Source organism: Mobula hypostoma, chromosome 17 (assembly GCF_963921235.1).
Source record: "Mobula hypostoma chromosome 17, sMobHyp1.1, whole genome shotgun sequence".
NCBI classification, from domain to species: domain Eukaryota; kingdom Metazoa; phylum Chordata; class Chondrichthyes; order Myliobatiformes; family Myliobatidae; genus Mobula; species Mobula hypostoma.
Genome location: NC_086113.1, coordinates 69074598 through 69100144, shown reverse-complemented (window position 1 = coordinate 69100144; position 25547 = coordinate 69074598). Strand labels below are relative to the sequence as shown.

The following is a 25547-nucleotide window of genomic DNA, read 5'->3' as shown; positions in this document are numbered from 1 at the left end:
ACAGATAAACTTGGATTAATTTTGTAGATCTCCAGTGGATTCTGTTCTGTTCTACGCTATAACGACCCTTCACAATCTTCTGCTGCACCAGGAAGGAGCCAAGATGGCAGTGCGTTTGGCTGGCGGGTTGCAGAAAATGGTTGCCTTGCTAAATAAGACCAATGTCAAATTTCTGGCCATCACGACAGATTGCCTTCAGATTTTGGCATATGGCAACCAAGAAAGCAAAGTAAGTGCTTTAATAATAAAGCAGAAAGCAGCCATGTCTTAGCACATTTACACTAAAGGCCTTATTTGTTCTGTAGTTGATCATTCTGGCAAGTGGAGGGCCCCAGGCACTTGTCAACATCATGAGAACCTACACCTATGAGAAATTGTTGTGGACCACCAGCCGTGTACTCAAGGTGCTGTCTGTCTGCTCCAGCAATAAGCCAGCAATAGTGGAAGCTGGTGAGTGCCTCAGCTGCTCTGCTGTTATTCCTGTGATTTCAGGCAGGTCGATAACATTTACATTGTTTTGCACTCCTTTCTAGGTGGAATGCAGGCCCTTGGATTGCACCTTACAGACCCAAGTCAGCGACTTGTTCAGAATTGCCTTTGGACCTTGAGAAATCTGTCAGATGCTGCTACTAAGCAGGTACCAATGAATTAATTTTGATTTAAGTGTGAAAGGGAAGCTTGGGTTTCATAGCTTTCATAAGAATAATTCTTAAACCTGAACATTGATTGTTTTCTAAATCAGTATCTGTATATCAGTGCAATTGAGTTAGATTTCAAAATGTGGACATTTAGTTGGTTGTATTGGCCATACTTAACCAGGGATTAATGTTGAATAGGTAGTCCAACGTGTCACAGTATCTGGTGTTTTCTGATTATTTCTGGTAATTCAGATATCTTAAGGGCTCCTGTTGAATTACTTTTAAGCATCTTTTAATATTTATTTTGTTAGGAGGGAATGGAAGGTCTTCTTGGGACACTTGTTCAGCTCCTGGGATCAGATGATATCAATGTTGTGACATGTGCAGCAGGTATTCTCTCCAACCTGACATGTAACAACTACAAGAACAAGATGATGGTTTGTCAAGTTGGAGGTATTGAGGCTTTGGTCCGCACTGTCCTTCGAGCTGGTGACCGAGAAGATATCACTGAACCTGCCATTTGTGCCCTTCGTCATTTAACAAGTAGGCACCAAGATGCAGAGATGGCCCAAAATGCTGTCCGACTCCATTATGGGCTTCCTGTAGTAGTTAAACTTCTGCATCCTCCATCTCACTGGCCTCTGATTAAGGTAATTTCCTACAGATGAATTTTTCATTCATCTATGTGCACCATCTATGTTTTGGAAAATAAGGCTTGTGTTTATAAGGTGTTTCTTTAGGATTTTCCAATGAAGAAATGAAATATAGCCACTGATTTAATATAGGAAAGGTGTTAGCCAACATGCACATATCCTGACAGCAATAAGAAAATCACATTAGAGAGTTAGATATGGAAAAAAAACTGACCTGAACCAGAGAATATAGCAAGTTTGAGTCGGGTATCAAATATTCTAAGTTTAGTTAGATCTTGTTGAGCTTAGATTGAGTAGCTAGACTCTAAAGCAGGTGCTTCAGTAATGTTGAAAGAAATATTGCTGACTTGGGGATGACTATTTGCTATTAAGTAGTTTCGCAGAATTTTGTTCACCCTTGAGGGCATATGAAGCTCTTGACAGTGCTGCTTTTCCATGCTATTGCACTTTATGACAATAGTTTCTTGTCCCCTTAAATTTCTGCAATAGAGCATGACTGCTACCCTTTGAGGTACTAATTTAAAAATAGGATATACTGCTTTTGCAGCCTCTGCCCTCTGTCCATTTTTTGGTTTAAGATTTCTACTTGTGGAATCAGTTTCATGCTTATTACCATGAAAGTCTCCTGTTTCACCAAAGACTTGCTGTCAGAGGATTTATCTCTCCAAATATCGGGGTTTTGTGGTTGGGCTGTACTTGTGAATACTTCCATCTCTACGGACAAGAATTGGCTATGAGGATCTCTAAGAACAAATATTGACCATGAGTTTCTATCAGAATCTGCTCTGCCTGTACAGCAGTTGCCCTTGGGAATTGAGTTCGCACTTTCCTGGTGTTTGAGCTTCGGCTTCAGAAACTGAGCTACACACGGCCCAACAAGTGTTAGGTGCCAGTAAATTTGATACCTCGTGTTTTCCATGTTTAGCCAGTAAGACATCAGATAGGACTAGATTTCTCATTCTTGCACTTAATTTTATTCTTTGAGATTTTACCTCTTCAGTTGTGGTATAAGTGAGCTTTACTTCACGAAGCATCAAACTTGACATGAGTCATTCCATAATGTCATTTGCTTTACGATCCTTTCCACAAATTTACTGCATGAAATTCAGCTAGCAACTGAGAATACAGCTATACTTAATATGCCCAGTGGGGATATTTGAAACTGTATTGCTTGAAGCATTATATTGTTGCTGAGAGATTTGGGAGCTTCACTTAACCATGGTTATGTACATTCTGGCTTCCTGATTTCTGCCTTGATTAGGCTACTGTTGGTCTGATCCGCAACTTGGCATTGTGTCCAGCTAACCATGCTCCACTTCGTGAGCAAGGTGCTATTCCAAGGTTGGTTCAACTGTTAGTGAGAGCACACCAGGATACTCAGCGCCGTACATCGATGGGAGGTACACAGCAGCAGTTTGTGGTAAGTGTATCTTTGAACATGCTTAAAAGTATATTCCAAATCATAGGAGTTTATGGTTACGATTTCTGATTTTGATTTGGTAGGAGGGAGTGCGAATGGAGGAAATTGTGGAAGGTTGTACTGGAGCCCTTCATATTCTTGCCCGTGATGTTCACAACAGGATTGTTATTAGAGGACTTAATACCATTCCACTCTTTGTCCAGGTAATTTTTTTTCCCTTATCATATGCTCCTGTAAGGTTTGAATTCGTCACTGGGTTGGTGGATGAGTGGTGGCATCCTCTGGCAGGACCAGGTGGCCAGCATGGTTCAGGTGTAGACTGTGCAAGCTTTGTAGAATAAGCAGGTGTACAGTTATATTGCACTCCCTGGTGCTAATCCAAACTGTGTGGATGGTGTCAACAAAGTGCAGAAGTGGAATGGAACCCATGGATAGGGTGCTGAACCTTTTGGTCTTCCTCGTTAAATGTATTGACTACATTTTGTCCCACCAGTCTTATTAAATTTGATTCACCAAGCTTGTCCAGACATCAGTGATTGGTCATGTTTCAATCTGATCTTTCCAATTTTTTTTATTAATTTATATATTAAGAATACAGAGTTCAGGAAAAAATACATATATATCATTACATTAAACTAAATCGCATATAGACTCCTTACCCTATATTCATACAAGTCAATTAGTTCATAACATTGAAAAATAATAATTTTATTGTATAGAAAAAACTAACCCACTACTAAGACCGAAGCTGATTAGTTTTAAAAAAAAGAAAGATTGTTAGTCATCATCTGTGCTTTAACAGCAAATCAAAGGTTTTGAAAATAATATAGAAAAGGTCCCCACAATGTTCGGAAGTCTTGATTAGATTCAAAGATTGAACATCAAATCTTCTCCATGACATCCAATCACGTAACCATTGGGTGTGAATAGGAGGGGCCGCATCTTTCCATTCAAGCAAAAGCGTTCTTCTGGCCATAAGAGACATAAAAGCCAAGATGTGCAAATCAGATGGCTCCAAAATAATATCCTTTCCTCCAACAATACCAAATAAAGCAGTCAAAGAATTAGGCTTGAAATTTACTTTAAAAAGCATCGACAATGTTTGAAATACTTCTTTCCAATATTTTCCAAGATTCGGACATGTCCAAAACATATGAATGAGTGAAGCTTCTCCATTATTACGTTTATCACAATACAGAGATATATCTAAATAAAAACGAGACAACTTATCCTTAGTCATGTGGGCCTCAATCTGATCTAAGGTTATGAACACGTTTACACCACTGGCTGTTGGTATATACTCAGAATTCCACAATTTTATATTAGTTTTCATGCAATTGTGTATCAACTCGCAATAGGTAAACCAATTTTTTTCCCCTCGTGATGAGCCAACTTACAGGAAACAATTTTATATGTATGACCTGTCTTCTGTGAAATTTGAAAAAAAGTGTTGATTTCTGAGCATGTTATCATGATTCCTGCGGTGTATGCAGAGGTGGTTATCCATGCACGCAGCAGGCTCTCATTAACAGCAGTGTGAAAATCCATCTGATTTCAGCTAAGTGATAACTTGAACAGAGTACCAGTGGGGTATTTTATTTGAGAGATTGTTTAATGCCCGGTGATGTGATAAATCTTAAATCTGCACAACCAATTTTAATAAGTGTCTCAGTCTGAAGTGTATGTTACAACAGTCATACACTGCACTCTTGTACCTCTGGGCAATTGTACCTGATCATATGAATTAAAAGCAGTTAGCCGCTCAGCCCCTCAAGCCCAGTCTGCCAGTTAATGGGTGATGTGATTGTAACTAACTCCACCTTCCCATTTACCACTCCTATCTGCCTCTGTCTTTGTATTCAAAGCCTCTACTTCCACTACTCTTTAACAAAGAATTCCAGGGAATCATACTCAATAAAAGGGCCCAGTAATCTTGAAGACAATGACTTCTCTCTTAACTACTTTAGAAGTGGTGCCTTACAGTGGGCTCTTGTTTCTCCCACGAGAAAGCATCCTGTTCACATCACCCTGCTCAGACCCATCAGGGTGCAGTGTTTTTGTCTAGATGTCAATTACAAACATTGGCTGATCCATTTGGTGATTAGATAATTACAAAAATGCCTACTCATATTTTAATCTTGGCGATGAATGAAATAACCTTTTGGTAAAATGTTTTCTTTCAGCTGCTGTACTCCCCAATCGAAAATATCCAGAGGGTGGCTGCTGGTGTGCTGTGCGAACTAGCTCAGGATAAAGAAGCTGCTGAAGCCATTGAGGCTGAAGGAGCAACCGCTCCGCTGACAGAGCTACTGCACTCAAGAAATGAGGGTGTTGGTGAGTGCAGTCTTCGGTTTGTTGGGAAACGGCTGTTTGTAAAAGACCTGACTGATTGCTGCCTGTTAATGAGTATAACAAGGTGAACTGGATTGTTCTGCCAAATGAGCCAAGATTCCCATTAATGTGAATTTGCCACATCAAACTCCAAGCCCTTAGTGTGGCAATGTGATCTTTAATGATCCTATAATAGACATAATGGAATTTATGACACTAGACTTGCATATTGGATTCACAAACACGAGGAAATCTGCAGATGCTGGAATTTCAAGCAACACACAAAAGTTGCTGGTTAACACAGCAGGCCAGGCAGCATCTCCAGGAAGAGGTACAGTCGACGTTTCGGGCCGAGACCCTTCGTCAGGACTAACTGAAAGAAGAGCTCGTAAGAAATTTGAAAGTGGGAGGGGGAAGATTCAAAATGATAGGAGAAGACAGGAGGGGGATGGATGGAGCCAAGAACGGGACAGTTGATTGGCAAAAGGGTTATGAGAGGATTATGGAAGGAGGCCTATGGAGAAAGGAAAGGGTGATGGGGGGGGGGGAAAAGCCCCGAGGAATGGCAAGGAGTATAGTGAGAGGGACAGGGAGAAAGAGAGATTCTTTTTCTCTCTCTCCTTTTTCTCCCTCTGTCCCTCTCACTATGCCCCTTGCCCATCCTCTGGGCTTCCCCCCCTCCTCCTTTTCTTTCTCCCTAGGCCTCCTCCCATAATCCTCTCGTACCCCTTTTGCCAATCAACTGTCCAGCTCTTGGCTCCATCCATCCCCCTCCTGTCTTCTCCTATCATTTTGAATCTTCCCCTCCCCCTCCCACTTTCAAATCTCTTACTCGCTCTTCTTTCAGTTAGTCCTGACGAAGGGTCTCGGCCTGAAACGTGGACTGTACCTCTTCCTAGAGATGCTGCCTGGCCTGCTGCGTTCACCAGCAACTTTTATGTGTGTTACTTGCATATTGGATTCTGTATTCTCCTGCAATTTGTGGGATGCTAATGGCTTAAAAGTACACCAGAAAATAGCAGGAGAAACAGACCACCTGCCCCACCATTCAGTATGATTGTGGCTGAGAATGGGCAAGAAAGTGGCAAATGAATTGCAATGTTAGAAAATGCATGGTCATGCACTTCAGTAGTAGAAATGTGTGACTATTTTCTAAACGGGGAGGATATCCAAAAAACCTGTGATGCAAAGGGACTTGGGAGTCGTTGTGCAGAACAGCCTAAAGGTTAACTTGTAGTTAGGCTAAGGGGGAGTGTGAAGTGCTATTAGAAATATTAGATCTTTTGAAAAGTGGCATGTCACATTCCAAAGTGAGCCGCAAGGTCGGTAAGAATGAATCGAGCATTCGTACAATAAAGCAGAAAGAAGCTGAAATTCGTGGAAGTGTTAGTGCCAGGGATGGCTGGCTGGCTATGTAAAGTGCTACAGCCTCAAGAACTGAAAAGATCTCGGGAGAATTGGCATCGGCGTTCCCAGAAGAGCTACGATGATTGTGTCTGTACCGAACACATACAGACTTCTTTCCTTGTCATTATTCCCTGAACAATACAGCATAACAACTACTTACATAACATTTACAATATATTAGGTATTATAAGTCGACGGAACAGAAACACTGAAGGTGGCGGGTCCTGTGCTGCCCTGGGTCCTAAAGTCCACCCGCACTGAGACAGGTTAAATAAGGGACGAGCATCCGCGTTTCTTGGTATCCGTGGGGTGGGGGGGGGGTCTCAGAATCAGTCCCTCGCGGACAAGGAGGGCTGACTGTATTGTAAACAGTGTTGGGCTCCTCCTCTGAGAAAAGATGCGCTGGTATTGGAGAGGTTTCACAAGGATGATTCTGGGAATGAAAGGCGTATCATATGAGGAACGTTTGGCTCTGGGTGTGTACTCACTGGAATTTAGAAGGATTTTGGGGGGGGGGAGGATCTCATTGAAACCTTCCGAATGTTGAAAGGGCTGGAGAGCGTAGATGTGGAAAGGATGTTTCCCATGTGGGAGATTCTAGGACAAGAGGACACAGCTTCAGGATAGAGGGGTGTCCATTTGAAACACAGATTTCTCTAGCCAGGGGGTGGTGAATTTGTGGAATTTGTTACCACAGGCAGCTGTGGAGGGCAGATTGTTGGGTGTATTTAAGGCTGAGCTTAATAGGTTTTTGATTGGACACGGTATCAAAGGTTACAGGGGGGAAGGCCTGGGAGTGGGGCGGGGTTGGGGGGGGGTGGAGGATCAGGCGTGATTAAATGGCGGAGCAGACTCTTTGTGCCAAATGGCAAAATCCTGCTCTTGTGTCTTCTGGTTTCAAGGCTGTTTGCCTTGAACTACTAGTTGGACCTGCTCGTTAGTATTGTGATTTATGTACTCAAGTCTGAGCTTCACCACTCATTTGCCATTATTTTCCATAACAGTAATCTGCCTTTTTGTCTAACTGAAGTGGATGACCATATTTTCCCACATTAATCTCTATTTGCGAGTTGTTTTTTGCCCAGTCACAACGTTCTTATCACAGTATACTTTTTCACCTATTTTTGTATCATTGACAACTTTGAAAACCTTGCATTTTATTTCCTCCTTCAGGTCATTAATGGATATAGTGAACAATTGAGGGCCAAGAACCAATCATTTGGGCACACTCGTTACATCCCAGCAATCTGAGTGGAACCTATTTTTTACTTCACTTTGTGACAGCCAGTTTTCAGTCCATGCTGACCCACTTTCACCAGTACCTTTGCTCCTAATTTATGGATCAGCTTCTTATGTGGCATTATATCAAATGCCATTTATTAATTATATGCATGACATCTGCAGGTTACCCTCAATCAATTTCCAACCTTTCATAAAGCCATGTTGACCAAGTTTGATTGTACTCAGTTTATTTCCTCTGGTTAATGTCTCTTGCATATGACAAACAATAGATGTTATACTCACTAACCTACAGTTCCCTGCCTTCTATCTTTTCAAATATGGGAGTCACATTGGCTGTCCTCCAATCTTTCCCCTATCCTTCTGGAGCTCAGCAAGTTTTGAAAAAATTCAGTCAGTGGGTCCACTTTGTCCCTAATTCTTGGATGCAAAGAATTTAAATAGATTACTTTGGTGTTTACAAGAATGAAAGAGCAAGACCCTTAATAGATTGGACAAAATACATATAAGGAGGATGTTTCTCTAACTGTGGTATCACAAAGCATGTCTTAAAATGGTTTGGTCATTCACAGTGGATTCTTGAGAAATTCTTCACCCTGCTGTTGGTTTTTTATCCAAAAGAGCTTGGTATACTTAAGCCAGGTCCATATATGAATCAAGGCATAATGGTTATTGCTCTTAAGAAATGCTGAGGTGGATACTCATGAAGTCAACAATAATGCAAGCTCCGGTAGCCAATTGATCTTTGTCTGTTTCTTATATCTTTAATAATTTTCTTGATATAAAGTTTTTTTTTGGAACACCAGTGTGTGTTAAATATGGCAGATAAAATTGGAATGGTTTGTATGACCCATCTTCTCTTTCCATAGCTACCTATGCTGCAGCTGTGCTGTTCCGTATGTCTGAAGACAAACCACAAGATTATAAGAAGCGTCTGTCAGTTGAGCTTACGAGCTCTCTGTTTAGAACTGAGCCCATGGCTTGGAATGAGGTAAGGTTACCAGGGCTGACTGGCCCTGGATTGCACACTCACTTCTTGAATGCTAACTTAGCATTTTTAAAAACAACGGTTTAATATTATTGTGCGGGTTCACATTTTCCCATTGTTCCTTCAGGGGAAAATCGACAAGTGTTTGGAAGGTTATCTGCAATAGCAAATATAATGTTTCTTACAACTTTGTTCAAACAGACTGGAGATCTTGGAATTGACATGGGAAGCCAGGGGGAGCCTCTTGGATACCGCCCAGATGGTACGTCTGCTTTATCCCAGGAGTTAGTGTTTTAGCTATAGACTTCCAAAAAGAGCAAACAGAAATGATTAAGATATTCAAACTAATGAATATATAGGTGTGTAAGATGATGCGAGGCATTGATTGTGTGGATAGTCAGAGGCTTTTTCCCAGGGCTGAAATGGCTAGCACAAGAAGGCACAGTTTTAAGGTGCTTGGAGGTAGGTACAGAGGAGATGTCAGGGGTAAGTTTTTACGCAGAGTGGTGAGATCGTGTGATGGGCTGCTGGCGACAGTGGTGGAGGTGGATATGATCTTGTCTTTTAAGAGTCTCCTGGACAGGTACATGGAACTCAGAAAAAGAGAGGGCTATGGGTAACCCTAGGTAATTTCTAAGGTAGGGCACAGCTTTGTGGGCGAAGGGGCTTGTATTGTGCTGCTGTAGGTTTTCTATGTTTCTATGAAACAGCATACTGCTATAGCTTTCCGTCACATTGGTTCCCGGGTGAACTGTAAGCTTACTTTTGAAATTATCTGATTTGTAATTCAGTGTTGAAGTTGGGTGAATTTAGACATTAGACCTTGTCCTTTTAGAGCTATCCCCTTCATAATGCGTTTTCATTTTCCCTACCTCACATTTCTCCATACTAACCTTTTCTGTGCATCTCCCCATGCTTGCCCATCTGTTACTATCCTGCTCCAGTTTAGCACCAGCCTCTGAAGTTCACAAGTATTAAGTTTGGTTTCTACAAATTTAGAAATTGTTTTTTTTTCCCCGATTGTCTGATTCATTAATATGTATTTTGAAAATCTGGACACAGTCCCTGTGGAAATGCCATTATTATCTTTATTCTGAAAAGTAACTTCATGGCCCTTTGCTCTCAGATTAGCTGGGGTACACTTTAGAAACAATTCACGGCGCTGCTAAGTTTTGCTCTTCTCTGTGCATCTCCCTACGTCTTTGCTCTCTTGCATTTGTTGGTCACCTGTAGGATACACCCAGCTGTTGTGGCTCTGTTCCTGCCCATGCCACCATTCTCCAGCGCTAATACTGTTAATCAGCCATGCTCCTCCTTTTCTGTATCCTCCACTGGTGCTGTGTTAGCAACAATGTGTGTATGCAGCCACTGAAGTAAGAGGAAACGCTGCTCAGCTCAGCCATGGACTAAGTGAGCAGGGAATGTAGCCTTGGTCTTGTCTTGGCGGAAGTGTTGGGAGGTAGGGAAATGTTTTCTCCATGTGATGTATTTATTGTCTAATTTGTTCTCTGCCTTTTTTGTTTGCCACCTTACCCCAACCACTTTCTTAAACCCTTTCATGAATGTAGATCCTAGTTTTCGTTCTTACCACCCAGGCGGCTATGGACAGGATACCATGGGCATTGACCCGATGATGGAACATGACATGAGTGGTCACCATCCTGGTGCTGAGTACCCAGTCGATGGGCTCCCAGACCTTGGACATGCCCAGGACTTGATGGATGGCCTTCCTCCTGGTGACAGTAATCAGCTGGCCTGGTTTGATACAGACTTGTAAATATAACCTGCATTATAGGTATGGCAATCATTTAAAGGTATGGGAAGATATCACCTTTACTATTTGGGTTTGCAACTTACAACTCCATTTAAATCTGTCAACTTTTTCTATTTGTAGTCACATAACTTCTTTTCTTCTTTCTGCAGTTGTACTGTCTGAATGAACTTGCATTGTGATTGGCCTGTAGAATTGCTGAGGGCTCAAGGGGTGGGCTAGTATCTCAGAAAGTGCCTGACACTAACGAAAAGCTCAGTTTCCTATGGGAACAGTCAAAGTAAACTTTTTGTTCTGGTCCTTGTGGTCGAGTATCAAAGCAAATGGATTTGGAAACGGCTGCCTACTTTTAAAGAATGCTCAAGATGGAACATTAAAAACTCTAGCCTTGCCTGTTAATTATTTTTATTATTTTTTTAAATCTCTGTAATTGTACTGATGTAGCTTGCTTTGAAGTAGAGTAGACCAGTAAATGATATTTTTTAAACATAGTCTTGTAGTCTTAAGTTATAGTGGCATTGCAATAGCCGTTCTGATTTTTAAAATCTGAAGTAATTGTGTAGAGCACTAATTCATTCATAATAGATTTAATTGTACTCTGAAGTGTAACACTGTGTAGCTTTTTGTATAAAAATGTGAAATTAGATAAAAGTCCACTCTTAATACGAGCAGGTGAGATGGCGTGTTTGATCAATATTGCTTTATACTAGGGATTTTCAGAAGGGTTTAAGTAGAACTGTCATTTGGCAATGGTTGTAATAGTTTAATGAAAGGACACTCTTCCACCCACCCCTTCGGAGTTATTGTATTCTGCAACACATGCTTCATGGAAAAATGCGATTGTAGAAACAGAATTAAACTGGACTGATTTCATTTTTGTGTGAGTGGCTTAATTACTAGAGCACCAATATTAAGTTTATATGCAGTTTAAGGAACTTTGTCTCTTACATAATTTTATGTATAAGTTGATAAAATAAAAATGGTTGGAATTTGCTGTTGTCTGTCTTCAGGGTGTTTATTTGTACACAGTACATTCGTCATCTTTGACATTGACAACTGTTCCTCAATATGTATAAAACTAAAATTCATCTTCTCTTCACTTCAAATGCTACCAGCAGTTCCAATACAGGCATTTGAGTCAAATATTCACCATCCCTTTACCTCTAGGTGCTGCATAGCTTAAGTTCTTCCAGCGGTATTCTTTCCTGTGGGAGTTATTTGCGTCCAACTTTTAAACCTGGAACATGAGATATCTTTGACATTTGCAACAGTTTGTTGCAAGTAAATTGTTTTATTACCACCGCGTGTACAGTGGAAAAACTTTTACATGCTATGCAAATCGTTTCATTACAACAAGGTATTGAGGTACTACAAGGGAAAATAATAACAATGCAGAATAGTGTTATGATAAGATATAGAGGCAGAATTAGGCCATTTGGCCTATTGAGTCTGCTCTGCCATTTCATCATGGCTGATCCATTTCCTCTCCCAAATCCCTTATTGTCCTGACCAATCAAGAATCTATCAACTTCTACCTTTAATATCCATAAAAACTTTGCTTCAGGATGGGTGGGTCTTTGATTAGGGTGGCTGCTTTACTGAGGCAGTCCATGGAGCGGAAGCTGGTTTCCATGATTGAATTTTTTGAGGATGTGACTAAACACATTGAAGGTAGAGCAGTAGATGTAGTGTATATGGATTTCAGCAAGGCATTTGATAGGTACCCCATGCAAGGCTTATTGAGAAAGTAAGGAGGCATGGGATCCAAGAGACCTTGCTTTGTGGATCCAGAACTGGCTTGCCGACAGAAGGCAAAGAGTGGTTGTAGATGGGTCATATTCTGTATGGAGGCTGGTGGCCAGTGGTGTCCCTCTGGTATCGCTGTGATTTTTATAAATGACCTGGATGAGGAAGTGGAGGGATGAGTTAGTAAATTTGCTGATGACACAATGGTTGAGGGTGTTGTGGATAGTGTGGAAGGCTGTCGGAGATTACAGCGGGACATTGATAAGATGTAAAAACTGGGCTGAGAAGTGGCAGATGGACTTCAACCAAGTATGAGGTGGTTCATTTTGGTGGGTCAAATATGGTAGAATAAAGTATTAACAGTAAAACTCTTGGCTGTGTGGAAGATCAGAGGGATCTTGGGATCTGTGTCCATAGGACACTCAAAGCTGCTGCACAGGTTGTCTGTGTGGTTAGGAAGGCATACGGTGTATTGGCCTTCAACCGTGGGAGTGAGTTCAAGAGCCCAAAAGTAATGTTACAGCTATTTAGAACCCTGGTCAGACCCCAAATGGAGTACTATGCTCAGTTCTGGTCACCTCATTACAGGAAGGATGTGGAAACTAGAAAGAGTGCAGGGGAGATTTACAAGGATGTTGCCTGAATTGGGGAGCATGCCCTATGAGAATAGGATGAGTGAATTTGGCCTTTTCTCCTTGGAGCGACAGAGGATGGGAGGTCACCTGATAGTGTAGGATGAGGGGGCAGAGTTTTAAGGTGCTTGGAGGTAAGTACAGAGGAGAAGTCTGGGGTAAGATTTTTTATGCAGTCTGGTGAATGCGTGGAATGGGCTGCTGGCGACTGTGGTGGAGGTGGATACGATAGGGTCTTTTAGGAGACTCCTGGATAGGTACATGGAGCTTAGAAAAATAGAGGGCTGTGGGTAACACACATCAAAGTTGCTGGTGAATGCAGCAGCAACTTTGATATGTGTTGCTTGAATTTCCAGCATCTGCAGAATTCCTGTTATTTGGGCTATGGGTAACCTGAGGTAACTTCTAAAATAAGTACATGTATGGCACAGCATTGTGAGCTGAAGGGCCTGTATTGTGCTGTAGGTTTTCTATGTTTCCATGATGCACTGAGCTGTGTTCCCATCTGCAGTTTCTTGTGGTCATGAGCAGAGCATTTGCTGTACTGAACTATGTGGGTGGAGTGGGAATCTCACTTAATATTGAAAAGCCTAGTCAGTGGATGTGGAGAGGATGTTTCCTACACTGGGGGAGCCTAGGACCAGAGAGCACAGCTCAGAATAGGATGTTCCTTTAAAACAAACATGAGGTGGAATTTCTTTAAAATCTGTGGAATTCATCGCTACAGATAGATTAGGAAGGGTGTAAAAGGACATGGAGGAAAGGCAGGAGAATGGGGTTGAGGGATAGTAAATCAGTCATGGAATAACTTGATGGGCCAAATTCTGCGCCTGTGTTGTGGTTTAATTGGGGGAGGGAGAATTGTGAAGCTATTAGACGGGAACTTGGGAGGGCAAATTGGGAACAGACATATTTAGGAAGCTGCCCAACAGAAAAGCCGACATTCTTTAAGGGGCATTTGCATGGGGCTCTGGAAATATTGGTTCCACTGAGGCAGAGAAAGGAAGGTAGGGTGAAAGAACTGTAGTGGACAGATGTGGAACATCTTGTCAAGAGGATGAAAAAGATGACTTCAGGTTTAGGAAGCAAGGATCAAGCAGGGCTTTAGAGAGTTGCAAGGCAGTCAGAAAGGAGCTTAAGAAGGGACTTAGGAGAGATAGAAGGGGGCATGAGAAGGCCTTAGTGAGCTGGGATTAAGGAAACAAAAGGACAGAAGGATAATGGCTTGGATGGTAGGACTGATCAGGAATAAAAGAGAGAATGCACCTGGACTGAAAGGTAAGGGAGGTCCTTAATAGTTTGCTTCTGTATTCAGCAATGAGAGGTACTTTGTTTATGAAGGCACCATAAAACAGGCTGATGTGCTAGAGCATGTCAATGCTGGAACTTCTGGAAAACATTGGAAGTCCCCAGGTTACTAAGGGAAATGAGGGAAGAGATTGCTGCGCCTTTGACAAGATCCCTCTGCATCCTCACTGGTGGTTGTAAATGATTGGAGGATGGCAAATGTTATTCAAGAAAAGGAGTAGGGCTAAATCTGGGAATTATAAACCAGTGATTTTTTTTCCAGAGGTGGGCAAATTATTGGAGGTATTAATTATGAGCATTTGAAGAAGCATGGTCTGAAGCATAGGCAGTGTGGCTTTGTTAGGGGCAGGACATGCCTTATGAGCCTGATAGAATTTTGAGGTTGTGACAAAGTACCTTGAAGGTAGAGCAGTGAATGTGATGTACATAGATTTTTGTAAGGTGTTTGAGGCTCCCTGTGGTAGTCTCATTCAGAATGAAAATCATGGGATCTTTGCTGTGTGCATACAGAATTAGCTTGCCCCTGGAAGGTAGATGGTGTTTGTAAATGGAGCACATTCTGCCTGGAGGTTGGTGACCAGTCATGTTCTACATGGATCTGTTCTAGGACCCCTACTCTTTAATTTTTATAAATAACTTGGGATTAGGAAGTGCAAGGGTGGGTTAGTAAGTTTGCAGGTGGCACGAAGGTTGGTGGAGTTATGGATGGTGTAGAAAGTAGTCATAGATTACAACGGAATATTGAATGCAGAGTTGGACTGAGAAGTGACAGATGGAATTCAATACAAGTGTGAAGTGATTCACCATGGAAGATCAAATTTGAAGACTGAAGTCAAAGTAATGGGAGGATTATTGGCAGTGTAGAGGAACAGAGGGATCTTGGGGCCCACATCTCTAGATCCCACAAAGTTGCCACACAAGAGGTTTGTTGAGAAGGCATATGGTGTGTTGCTTTCATTAGTCGGGGAACTGAGTACAAGCACTGAGGATAATGTTGCAGCTCCATAAAACACTGGTTAGATCACACCTGAAATGTTTTCATTTCTGGTCACCTTATAGGAAGGATGTTAAAGCTTTGGAGAGGATGCAGAGAGATGCTGCTTGGATGAGAGCATGTCTTGTTGAGTGAGCGATGGCTTTTTTCACTGGAGCACAGGAGGACAAGAGGTATAGATTGAGTGGGCGGCCAGAGACTTTCCCAGGGCATAATTTTAAGGTGATTGGATAATAGTATAGGGTGATAATAAAGTTAGGTATCAAAAACAAGAAATCACTTGGCATTTGCTGCCAGTGGAGCTGATTGAATGAGACACAATCATTGTTTAATCAACAATGGGAGCTCTGCTGGGGGAGGTACGACTTGTACAAAAAGGATGGGTTACACCTGAACCCAAAGGGGTCCAATATCCTAGTGGGCACTGTTCGGGAGGGTTTAAACTAATTTGGCGGGGGGTGGGGAGAGAACCGGAGTGATAGGGTTGAGGAAGGGGAAAAGAGAAATAAAGATGGCTTGCAACTGAAATTATAGAAAGAACAAGCAGGAGATGAGGCTTAATCATAGCCAGTGGCATGAGTTACAGGGCAATGGAAGTGTGGTGCAGTTAAAACAGAAAGCAACATATTTTGTGTGTATTTGAATGCACACAGCATAAGGAATAAAATGGACGATCTTGAAATTCAGCTAGAGATTGGCAAATATGAAGTTGTGGCCATCTCTGAAACTTGGTTAAAGGATGGCTTCCATTGGGAGCTGTACATCCAAGGATATAATGGTGGATCGGAAAGATAGGTTAGTAGGCAGAGGGGGTGGTGTGGCTCCGTGTATAAGAAATAATAAATCATTAGAAAGAGATGACATGGGATTAGAAGGTGTAGAGTCTCCGTGGGTTGAGTTAAGAAATGGCAAGAGTAAAAGGACCCTAATGGCAGTTGTATGCGAGCCTCCAAACAGTAGCTAGGATGTAGATTTCAATTTACAGTAGGAGATAGAGAAAAGTGTGTCCGAAGGGCAATGTCATGATAATCGTTGGGAGATTTTAACATGAACGTAGATTGGGAAAACCAGGTTGGTACTGGACCTCAAGAAAGAATTTGTAGAATGTCAAATGGATGGCTTTTTAGAACAGGTTGTTGAGCCCACTAGGAGATCAGCTGTGCTGGATTGGGTGTTGTGCAATGATTTGAGGTGATAAGAGAGCTTAAGGTTAAGGAACCCTTAGGGAACAGTGATCACAATATGATCGAGTTCACTTTGAAATTTGAGGGAAAAAATAAAATCCAATGTGTCAGTATTTCAGTGGAATAAAGGAAATTACAATGGCATGAGAAGGGAGCTGACCGAAATTGACTGGAAGGGAACATTTGCAGGAAGGACAGCAGAGCAGCAATGGCTGGAGTTTCTGTGAAAAATAAGGAAAGTGCAAGATGTATATTCCAAATAAGAAATTTTCAAAGGGAAGGACACTACTGTGGCTGATTAGTGAAGTCAGAGCCAAAGTAAAAGCAAAAGATAGGGCATATAAGGAAGCCAGAGCTAGTGGGAAGATAGAGAATTGGAAAACATTTAAAGACTCGCAGAAGGAAACTAAGAAGGTCATTAGGAAGGAAAAGATGAATTATGAAAGAAAGCTGGTGACTAATATCAAAGAAGATACTAAAATCTTTAAGTATATAAAGAGTAAAAGAGTTGAGGGTAAATGTAGGACAAATACAAAATGAAGCTGGAGATATTGTAATGAAAGATGCAGAGATGGTAGAGGAACTGAATGTGTATTTTGCATCAGTCTTCACAGTGGAAGATATCTGCTAGTATAGTGGACATTCAAGAGTGTCAGGGAAGTCAGCACACATACAGATCAATACGCGCCTAATAGCGCACGCAACGATGTGTTACTAAAACAGAGTAGTTCCTTATTATAATGTATGCTATACAGTACACTTATAGTTTATCAACTTTATTTTACTGGGGCATTATGCTAACCAAATATGTTTACCGTTAACATACAAATGCCTACCATTTGTTTACTTAGCAACTTAATAATATCAAATTATAACAAAGTAACATCATAATATCAAACTATAACAAGCCTTTTTTTTACTTTTGGTCTAAGACCCATTTATAACTCAAGTCTCGGGGTTGGCGGGGGTGGGGGGGGGGTCTTCTCTAGATTGTCCGGCACTGAAGCAAATAGGTCTTCACTCTATTGTCTGGGATAAGTTGAACAATCCACAAATTGGCAGGTTCCAGCCATAAAGAGTAGTCACCTCCATCTTGCAAAGACGATGAAAGCAAAGTGAAATCCGTGAAAAGGTGAATGTTATTCTTAAAAATATGTACTATTATCAAAACTGAGATGGCATTGGAAAGTGTCTTCAAATAGTGTGTTCTTCAGTCTGTCAATAAACTTGTTCGTTTTAATACAGATTTCCATATAAAAGTCATAAACAGTTGACCTCTGAGTATAGGGAGTTAAGAAGATGTGTGCCTCCAACTTGCTAAGAGTTCTAGGCAGCAGATCGCCTCTGTATAATGAAGACTCCGTGCAGCTGTCCTAGATATGTACGCATCTTTGTGCTATCACTTGTCTTCCTTACCCATATCTCATTTGTTTCAAATGATCTAATTACACAGCCAATCTTCGTATTCTTCTTATTTCCAAATGGATGGCCTGACCTTTATGATACCATCTCTTATCGTAATATAACTTTCCACCTTCTATCGTGCTTCATATCTTTGTGCTGGTGATTCAGCGGGAGTGCTGGGAAGATGCTCAGGAGAAGATGGAGATGCTGGTCTTTTTGGAGATTTAAGCTTATTGAGAGTTCGTAGATCTTCCATTATCTGTTCATCTGTTAACAAATAATTTAACTGTGCAGGTGCAGGTTTTCGTCTTTTGTCTGTAATTGGAACAAGGTTATTAGGTCTCCTCCTTAGTTTCCTACTCATTATTGGCTTTACCTCCACAGAATCTCCTGTGAGTTCCATTGTTAGCCTCTCATTCTTAATCATCTTTTTTTTTCTTCTAACTCAAATCTTTTTATCTTCAAATTCCTTCACTGCTGCTTTCTTCTCTTTATTATAATTCCTTTCCACTTGTTCTGTCTCCAGTTGCAGAAAAAGCTCTGCATTTCGTATTCTTTCCTTGTATTGTTGATCTAGTTTCTTCATCCTTCTCTGATACTCCTGCAAAGTGCCTTCCTGTAACTGCTGTAGCTGTCTTTTGAGAGATGTCAATTTCTCCTGGTACATCTGCTCCTGGTACATCTGCCGACAAGACAATTCACTTTCGTCAGAGTTGTTTTCAACAGAACTGCTTTCTTTCATTTTGTGTACATTGTATTTTCCTTTCTGGGGTTTCTTGTTTCTCTGTATTTTGCCCTTTTTCTGCTGTTGACTAGCTTTGCATATTCTGCCAATGTGACCCTGTTTGCCACAGTTTCTGCATTATTGTTTTTAAACCAACAGTTATCCAGTTCATGTGATCTGTTCCCACAACGGTAACATTTCTTTCCTTCATTTCTGTTCAGTGACATTTTATTTGTGGCATATTCCAGAAGTGGAGAGTCCATCATCGTGCCCGACGCCGGCCCCCTAGGCCTGAGTCGACATAGTAGTAGTAGTATATTCTAGAGATTTTTGTTGTATCTTGGAAGTACCCCATGCTGCTGTTTCCATTGATATTTCAATGTTCAGCGCCTTCTCTAACGTAAGGTCTTTTTCACCCAGGAGCAGCTTCTGTGTGGTTTCACAGTGCATGCCACACACTAACCTGTCCCTCAATGAGTCCGATAGACCAGCTCCAAATTGACAATGTTCTGATGACTTGCGCAATTCAGCACAATATTCAGAAATGCTTTCATTTTTGCTCTGATTCTGTTTGTGAAATTTAAATCTTTCAGCAATGACCAGTGGTTTGGGGTTTAAATGCTGTTGGAGAGTGTCTACTATTTGCTTGAACGTTTTATCAGCTGGCTTTTCAGGGGTTAACAAGGTCCATAGCAGGCCGTATGTTTTTGCTCCCATAATATTGAGTAAGATACTGGCTTTCTTTTCATCCTTAACACCGTTAGCATCACAATATAACTCCACTCTCTCAATGTAAGTCGCCCAGTCTTCAATGCCACTATCAAGTGCTGTAATGGTTCCAATCATCGCCATCTTTGTTATGTTAATTAAGCCCCATTCTCCCCTTATTTTCCTTTTTGACACGTTCCTTTTTGCTAGCGCCACAAGCGCACTCCGTCTGGGCGTGTGTGTCGCCCTTTTTATCTCCCTTCTAGGGCAGGCAGACCCTCAGCCCCTGGGGGTCAGAGCCGGCTGTGGTCTTGCATGGACGTGCTGCGGCTCCGACTGCATCTCTTGGTCTCCCAACATTCCCGACCCTGGCTGTGCTCCCGCTTCCTTTCAGACTCATGGCCTCGCTCTGCCTGCTTCTCCCGCTCCTTGGCTTGTTCCTTGCACTCTTCTTCCAGGTGTCGTTATCAATTAAAACACGATGTTCCGATATGATGTAGGTTCATTAACCTTGTCACCAAATTGTTGTGTATGCGGCCTGGTTACACAACAATGCTATTAATAAAAACATTGGAGACGGAAGCTAAGGTTCATGGTTCTTTACTGGCAGAAACTGAACTTGGCACACGGCATACAGATCAATATGCGCCTAATAGCGCATGCTCAATACGCTCCTAATAGCACATGCAACAACATGTTACTAAAACATAAAGTAGTCCCTTATTATAATGTGGGCTATACAGTGCACATGCAATAAAGGGTAGCATGGTAGCGTAGTGGTTAGCACAATGCTTTACAGTAAATGTGACCCGCGTTCAAGTCCCAGTGCTGCCTGTTTTGAGTTTGTACTTTCTCCCTGTGATGCATGGATTTCCTCCGCGTGCTCGGATTTCCTTCCACAGTGCTAAGACATACTGGTTGGTAAGTTAATTGGTCATTGTAAATTGTCCCATGATTAGGCTAGAGTTAAATCGGGGGATTGCTGGGCAGCGTGGCTCAAAAGGTTGGAAGGACAGTATCTCAATTTAAAAAAAAATGCAAATATAATACAATCATCTCTGTGGTAAAGCAAAACATTAATAACACCAACATTGTTTGCCTTAGCAGGGCCTGTTTGGATAGCAAAACTGCACTTTATGCCACAATCTAGAAAGCTATGGACTAGGAGTAGGTAAATGAGAATGGTGTAGATGGATGTAATGGAATGGACCAAATGACCTGTGATTTGATCTGAAATCAGGAAAGATTTTTGCAGCATGTGGAAGAGAAAGGACAAATATTAGTACTGTCATCAGTCAAAAATAAATTGTTGTCTCTACTTGGAAGGTCTATAATGCCAAGTATAATTCAATAAAGTAACGGTGTGATACTGTTAAAGAAATTATTGTGTGATAGTAGGTCACCTTAACTTGCCTGACCAATCTTACAGCAGGTACAACATGTTAGGATTGAGATTAACTGTATGCATCTAAACCTGTGTTACAGCATCTCTTGGGCACCTTTCACCACTTGCCAATGGCCCTGATGTCATCACCAGGTTAGCACACTATTCCACTTACCCTGAATTTCCCTTGCGCCTCTAGATCTCACAAGTCAGTTCAGTATCTATGCAAAGCAAGCTTCAATAGGTTGAAATAAAGGGGCTTAATTGAGCAATGTCCGTCCACTTGCTCCATCCAGCGTAGGGGAACATTCAATGGTGAGGCCCCACACCGACAAAAACCTGATAACTTCCAACAGGAAGTATTGCTAAAGGCAGATTGTCTCCGGTCAGAGCAGTCAAAATTCCACAGTGCATTTTAAGTGTATCTAATGTTCCAACACATTAGTATATAAATTAAATAATTAAATTAAAATAATTCTAAAGATTTGGTTAATTAAAATACTGTGAAATAATTGAAAACATCAAAGTAAAAAGTAAACATTGATTATACTTGTGGAATTCACAGACTGAGAATCAAATGACTGAAAGACAGGTGAGTGAACCATTCAGTTCTGGTGCTTAGTGTCCGAGCCACTGACCATAAAGCTGGCTCCCAGGCTGTTCCAGGTGATTCTGGGACCAGGTAAATTTCTTGACAGCTTGATTGGGCACACAACCCAGGCGTTTCCCTGTGATCACAACAAAATTATGGGCTTTCTTGGAAGCAATTGAGAGAGCAGCCTTGGTCTCAGTTTAATGGCTGCAGCAGCACCACGCTCCCTTGGCACTGTACCACACCATCAACCCAGTCTCTGGCTTTGGACTCCTGGAGGTAACAACACAATCTAGAAATAAGCAAGTGGAAGTCACCAAACCATAACTGCTGTGGCAAATCTTTGAAGTCATTTCCAAAGCCAGTGGCTTGACCCAAAAGGAATTCACAGGTATGTTTCCAGGAATGGAGGATTTGAGTTGCAAGAAGAGACCAAATTAGCTGGGACTTTTCCCTGGATCAAGGGAGGCAGAGGGATGATCCTATAGACATTTTAAGAAGGGGCATGGATAAGGTACCCTTTCCTGGGGTACAGGTGTCTAAAACTAAAGAGCATAGGTCTGAAGAAGGGCTTCTCAATCTTCTTTTGTCCTGGGTCCTGGGCCACTGAACAATCCATGGACTCCAGGGTGAGAGGGAAAAGAATTGAAAGGGCAGGTTTCACAAGCAGAGGGTGTTGAGTATATGGAATGAGCTGACAGGAAGTGGTAGAGGTGAGTACAAAAACCATATTTGAAAGGCATTTGGACACATAAATAGACAGGAAAGGTTAATAGGGTTATGAGGCAACTGGGACTTGCTCAGGAAGACATTGTTTGGCATAGATGAGTTGGACTGCAGTGCCTGTTTCTCTACTGTATGACCCTAAGAGTATGATACAGCCACAGCCAACTGCAGTCCCAACTAAATATCAAATAATAGTTGATTATAATGAGAACATGTAAAGAAGGTACATATAGAACCATAGAACATTACAGCACAGAAACAGGCCTTTTGGCCCTTCTTGGCTGTGCCGAACCATTTTCTGCCTAGTCCCACTGACCTGCACCTGGACCATATCCCTCCATACACCTCCCATCCATGTACCTGTCCAAAGTTTTCTTAAATGTTAAGAGTGAGCCAGCATTTACCACTTCATCTGGCAGCTCATTCCATATTCCCACCACTCTCTGTATGAAGAAGCCTCCTAATGTTCCCTTTAAACTTTTCCCCCCTCACCCTTAACCCATGTCCTCTGGTTTTTTTCTCCCCTTGCCTCAGTGGAAAAAGCCTGCTTGCATTCACTCTATCTATACCCATCATAATTTTATATACCTCTATCGAATCTCCCCTCATTCTTCTACGCTGCAGGGAATAAAGTCCTAACCTATTCAATCTTTCTCTGTAACTGAGTTTCTCAAGTCCCGGCAACATCCTTGTAAACCACCACAGCACTCTTTCAACCTTATTAATATCCTTCCTGTAATTTGGTGACCAAAACTGCACACAATACTCCAAATTTGGCCTCACCAATGCCTTATACAACCTCACCATAACATTCCAACTCTTATACTCAATATAAAGGCCAACGTACCAAAAACTCTCTTTACAACCCTATCTACCTGTGACACCACTTTTAGGGAATTTTGTATCTATTCCCAGATCCCTCTGTTCTACTGCACTCCTCAGTGCCCTACCATTTACCTTGTATGTTCTACCTTAGTTTGTCCTTCCTAAGTGCAATACCTCACACCTGTCTGTATTAACTCCATCTGCCATTTTTCAGCCCATTTTTCCAGCTGGTCCAAATCCTTCTGCAAGCTTTGAAAAGCTTCCTCACTGTCCATTACGCCCCCGATCTTTGTATCATCAGCAAATTTGCTGATCCAGTTTACCACATAATCATCCAGATCATTGATATAGATGACAAATAACAATGGCCCCAGCACTGATCCCTGTGGCACACCACTAGTCACAGGCCTCCACTCAGAGAAGCAATCCTCCACTACCACTGTCTGGCTTCTTCCATTGAGCCAATGTCTAATCCAATTTACTATCTCTCCATGTATACCTAAAGACTGAATCTTCCTAACAAACCTCCCATGTGGGACCTTGTCAAAGGCCTTACTGAAGTCCATGTAGACAACATCCACTGCCTTCCCTTCATCCACTTTCCTGGTAACCTCCTCGAAAAACTCTTAATAGATTGGTCAAACATGACCTACCACGCACAAAGCCATGTTGATCCCCCCTAATAAGTCCCCGTCTATCCAAATACTTGTAGATCCTATCTCTTAGTACTCCTTCCAATAATTTACGTACTACTGACGTCAAATTTACCGGCCCATAATTTCCCGGATTACTTTTAGAGCCTTTTTCAAACAACGGAACAACATGAGCCACTCTCCAATCCTCCGGCACCTCACCCGTAGATACCGACATTTTAAGTATATCTGCCAGGGCCCCTGCAATTTCAACACTAGTCTCCTTCAAGGTCTGAATACCCTGTCAGGTCCTGGGGATTTATCTACTCTGATTTGCCTCAAGGTAGCAAGCTCCTCCTCCTCTTCAATCCGTATAGGTTCCATAACCTCACTACTTGTTTGCCTTATTTCCATTGACTCCATGCCAGTTTCCTTAGTAAATACAGACACAAAAAAACCATTTAAGATCTCCCCCATTTCTTTTGGTTCCATACATAGCCGACTGCTCTGATCTTCAAGAGAACCAATTTTATTCCTTACTATCGTTTTGCTCTTAATATACCCGTGGAAGCTCTTTGGATTATCCTTCACCTTGACTGCCAGGGCAACCTCATGACTTCTTTTAGCCCTCCTGATTTCTTTCTTAAGTATTTTTTTTTGCACTTTTTATACCCCTCAAGCACCTTATTTGCTCCCTGTTTCCTATACATGTCATACATCTCTCTTCTTCTTTATCAGAGTTGCAATATCCCTTGAGAACCAAGGTTCCGTATTCCTATTCAGTTTGTCTTTAATCCTGACAGGAACATACAAACTCTGCACTCTCAAAATTTCTCCTTTGAAGGCCTCCCACTTACCAATCATATCCTTGCCAGAGAATAACCTGTCCCAATCCATGCTTTTTAGATCCTTTCTCATTTCTTCAAATTTAGCCTTTTTCCAGTTTAGAACCTCAACCTGAGGACCAGATCTATCTTCATCCATGATCAAGTTGAAACTAATAGTGTTATGATCACTGGAACCAAAGTGTTCCCCTACGCACACCTCTGTCACCTGTCCTAACTCGTTTCCTAATAGGAGATCTAATATTGCATCCTCTCTATTTGGTATCTCTATATATTGATTTAGAAAACTTTCCTGAACACATTTTACAAACTCTAACCCGTCTAGACCTTCAACAGTATGGGAGTCCCAATCAATATATGGAAAATTAAAATCCCCTACCACCACAACTTTATATTTCCTGCAGTTGTCTGCTACCTCTCTGCAGATTTGGTCCTCCAATTCTCACTGACTATTGGGTGGTCTGTAATACAATCCCACTAATGTGGCCATACCTTTCCTGTTTCTCAGCTCCACCCATATGGCCTCGGTAGACAAGCCCTCCAATCTGCCCTGCCTGAGCACTGCTGTAACATTTCCCCTGACTAGCAATGCCACCCTCCCCCACCCTTCACTCCTCTGCCTCTATCATGCCTGAAACATCGGAACCCTTGAAGTCCTGCCCTCCTGTTGCCAAGTTTCACTAATGGCTATAATGTCGTAATTCCATGTGTCAATCCACACCCTCAGCTCATCAGCCTTCCCCACAATACCCCTTGCATTGAAATAGACACACCTCAGAAGATTATTACCACCACACACAACCTTTCTATTTGTGACTTTGCATGAACTCTAACATCATTTATTTTCACCCCGTTCCATTATCTGCTCTGGCACTTTGGTTCCCATCCCCCTGCAAATCTACGTTTGTAGTTTAAACCCTCCCCAATAGCACGAACAAACCTCCCTTATCAACTTGTTTCCTTCTTCCAAAGCGACTGGCTCCCTGCTTACTGAGGACACCATGTTGTCTTGAGTGGTCTGATGTTACAGTTGATGTCACAGACACCCCAGAGTAGATCATAGGCTATACAGCAGATGTGGGACCCGTCAGACCATTTCAGGGAAACACGGCCAGACAGGGCATCTCTATGAGTACACTGGCCAAGCCGGAACTGTGGCATCTGTCTGGCTCTGCATGGATATGGGGAAAGTAGAAACTGTTATTTTCAATCTGTTTTACTTAAAATGATAAAGATGAATCAATAATGTTCCTGAAACACATATTTTCCTGACATACAGTATTTTGATGTTTGTTTCAGCAATGTGTTCTGGGAGTAATATACTGATGAATGAATGGAATCCTAGGAGCTGTCAGCCTCTCGTTGACTGAAAGATTGATTGGTTGAAACGGTTTAA

General features: G+C 41.8%; 1 protein-coding gene across 2 annotated transcripts in view; it reads left to right on the top strand.

Moving 5' to 3' along the window:
• Positions 1-11441, top strand: part of ctnnb1 (catenin (cadherin-associated protein), beta 1) — a 41364-nt gene extending 29923 nt beyond the window's left edge. Inside the window, exons 6-16 of one of the 2 annotated variants that reach the window (XM_063070095.1) lie at positions 28-229; positions 306-450; positions 534-637; positions 950-1288; positions 2553-2711; positions 2795-2914; positions 4895-5045; positions 8558-8679; positions 8878-8938; positions 10245-10471; positions 10600-11441. In XM_063070095.1, the coding sequence (XP_062926165.1) occupies positions 28-229; positions 306-450; positions 534-637; positions 950-1288; positions 2553-2711; positions 2795-2914; positions 4895-5045; positions 8558-8679; positions 8878-8938; positions 10245-10453 (1612 nt within the window). In that variant the 3' untranslated portion in view covers positions 10454-10471; positions 10600-11441. Of the gene's footprint in view, positions 1-27; positions 230-305; positions 451-533; positions 638-949; positions 1289-2552; positions 2712-2794; positions 2915-4894; positions 5046-8557; positions 8680-8877; positions 8939-10244 lie in introns of both variants that reach the window. The other variant, XM_063070094.1, reaches the window with a different exon arrangement.
• The last annotated feature ends 14106 nt before the right edge of the window (positions 11442-25547 follow it).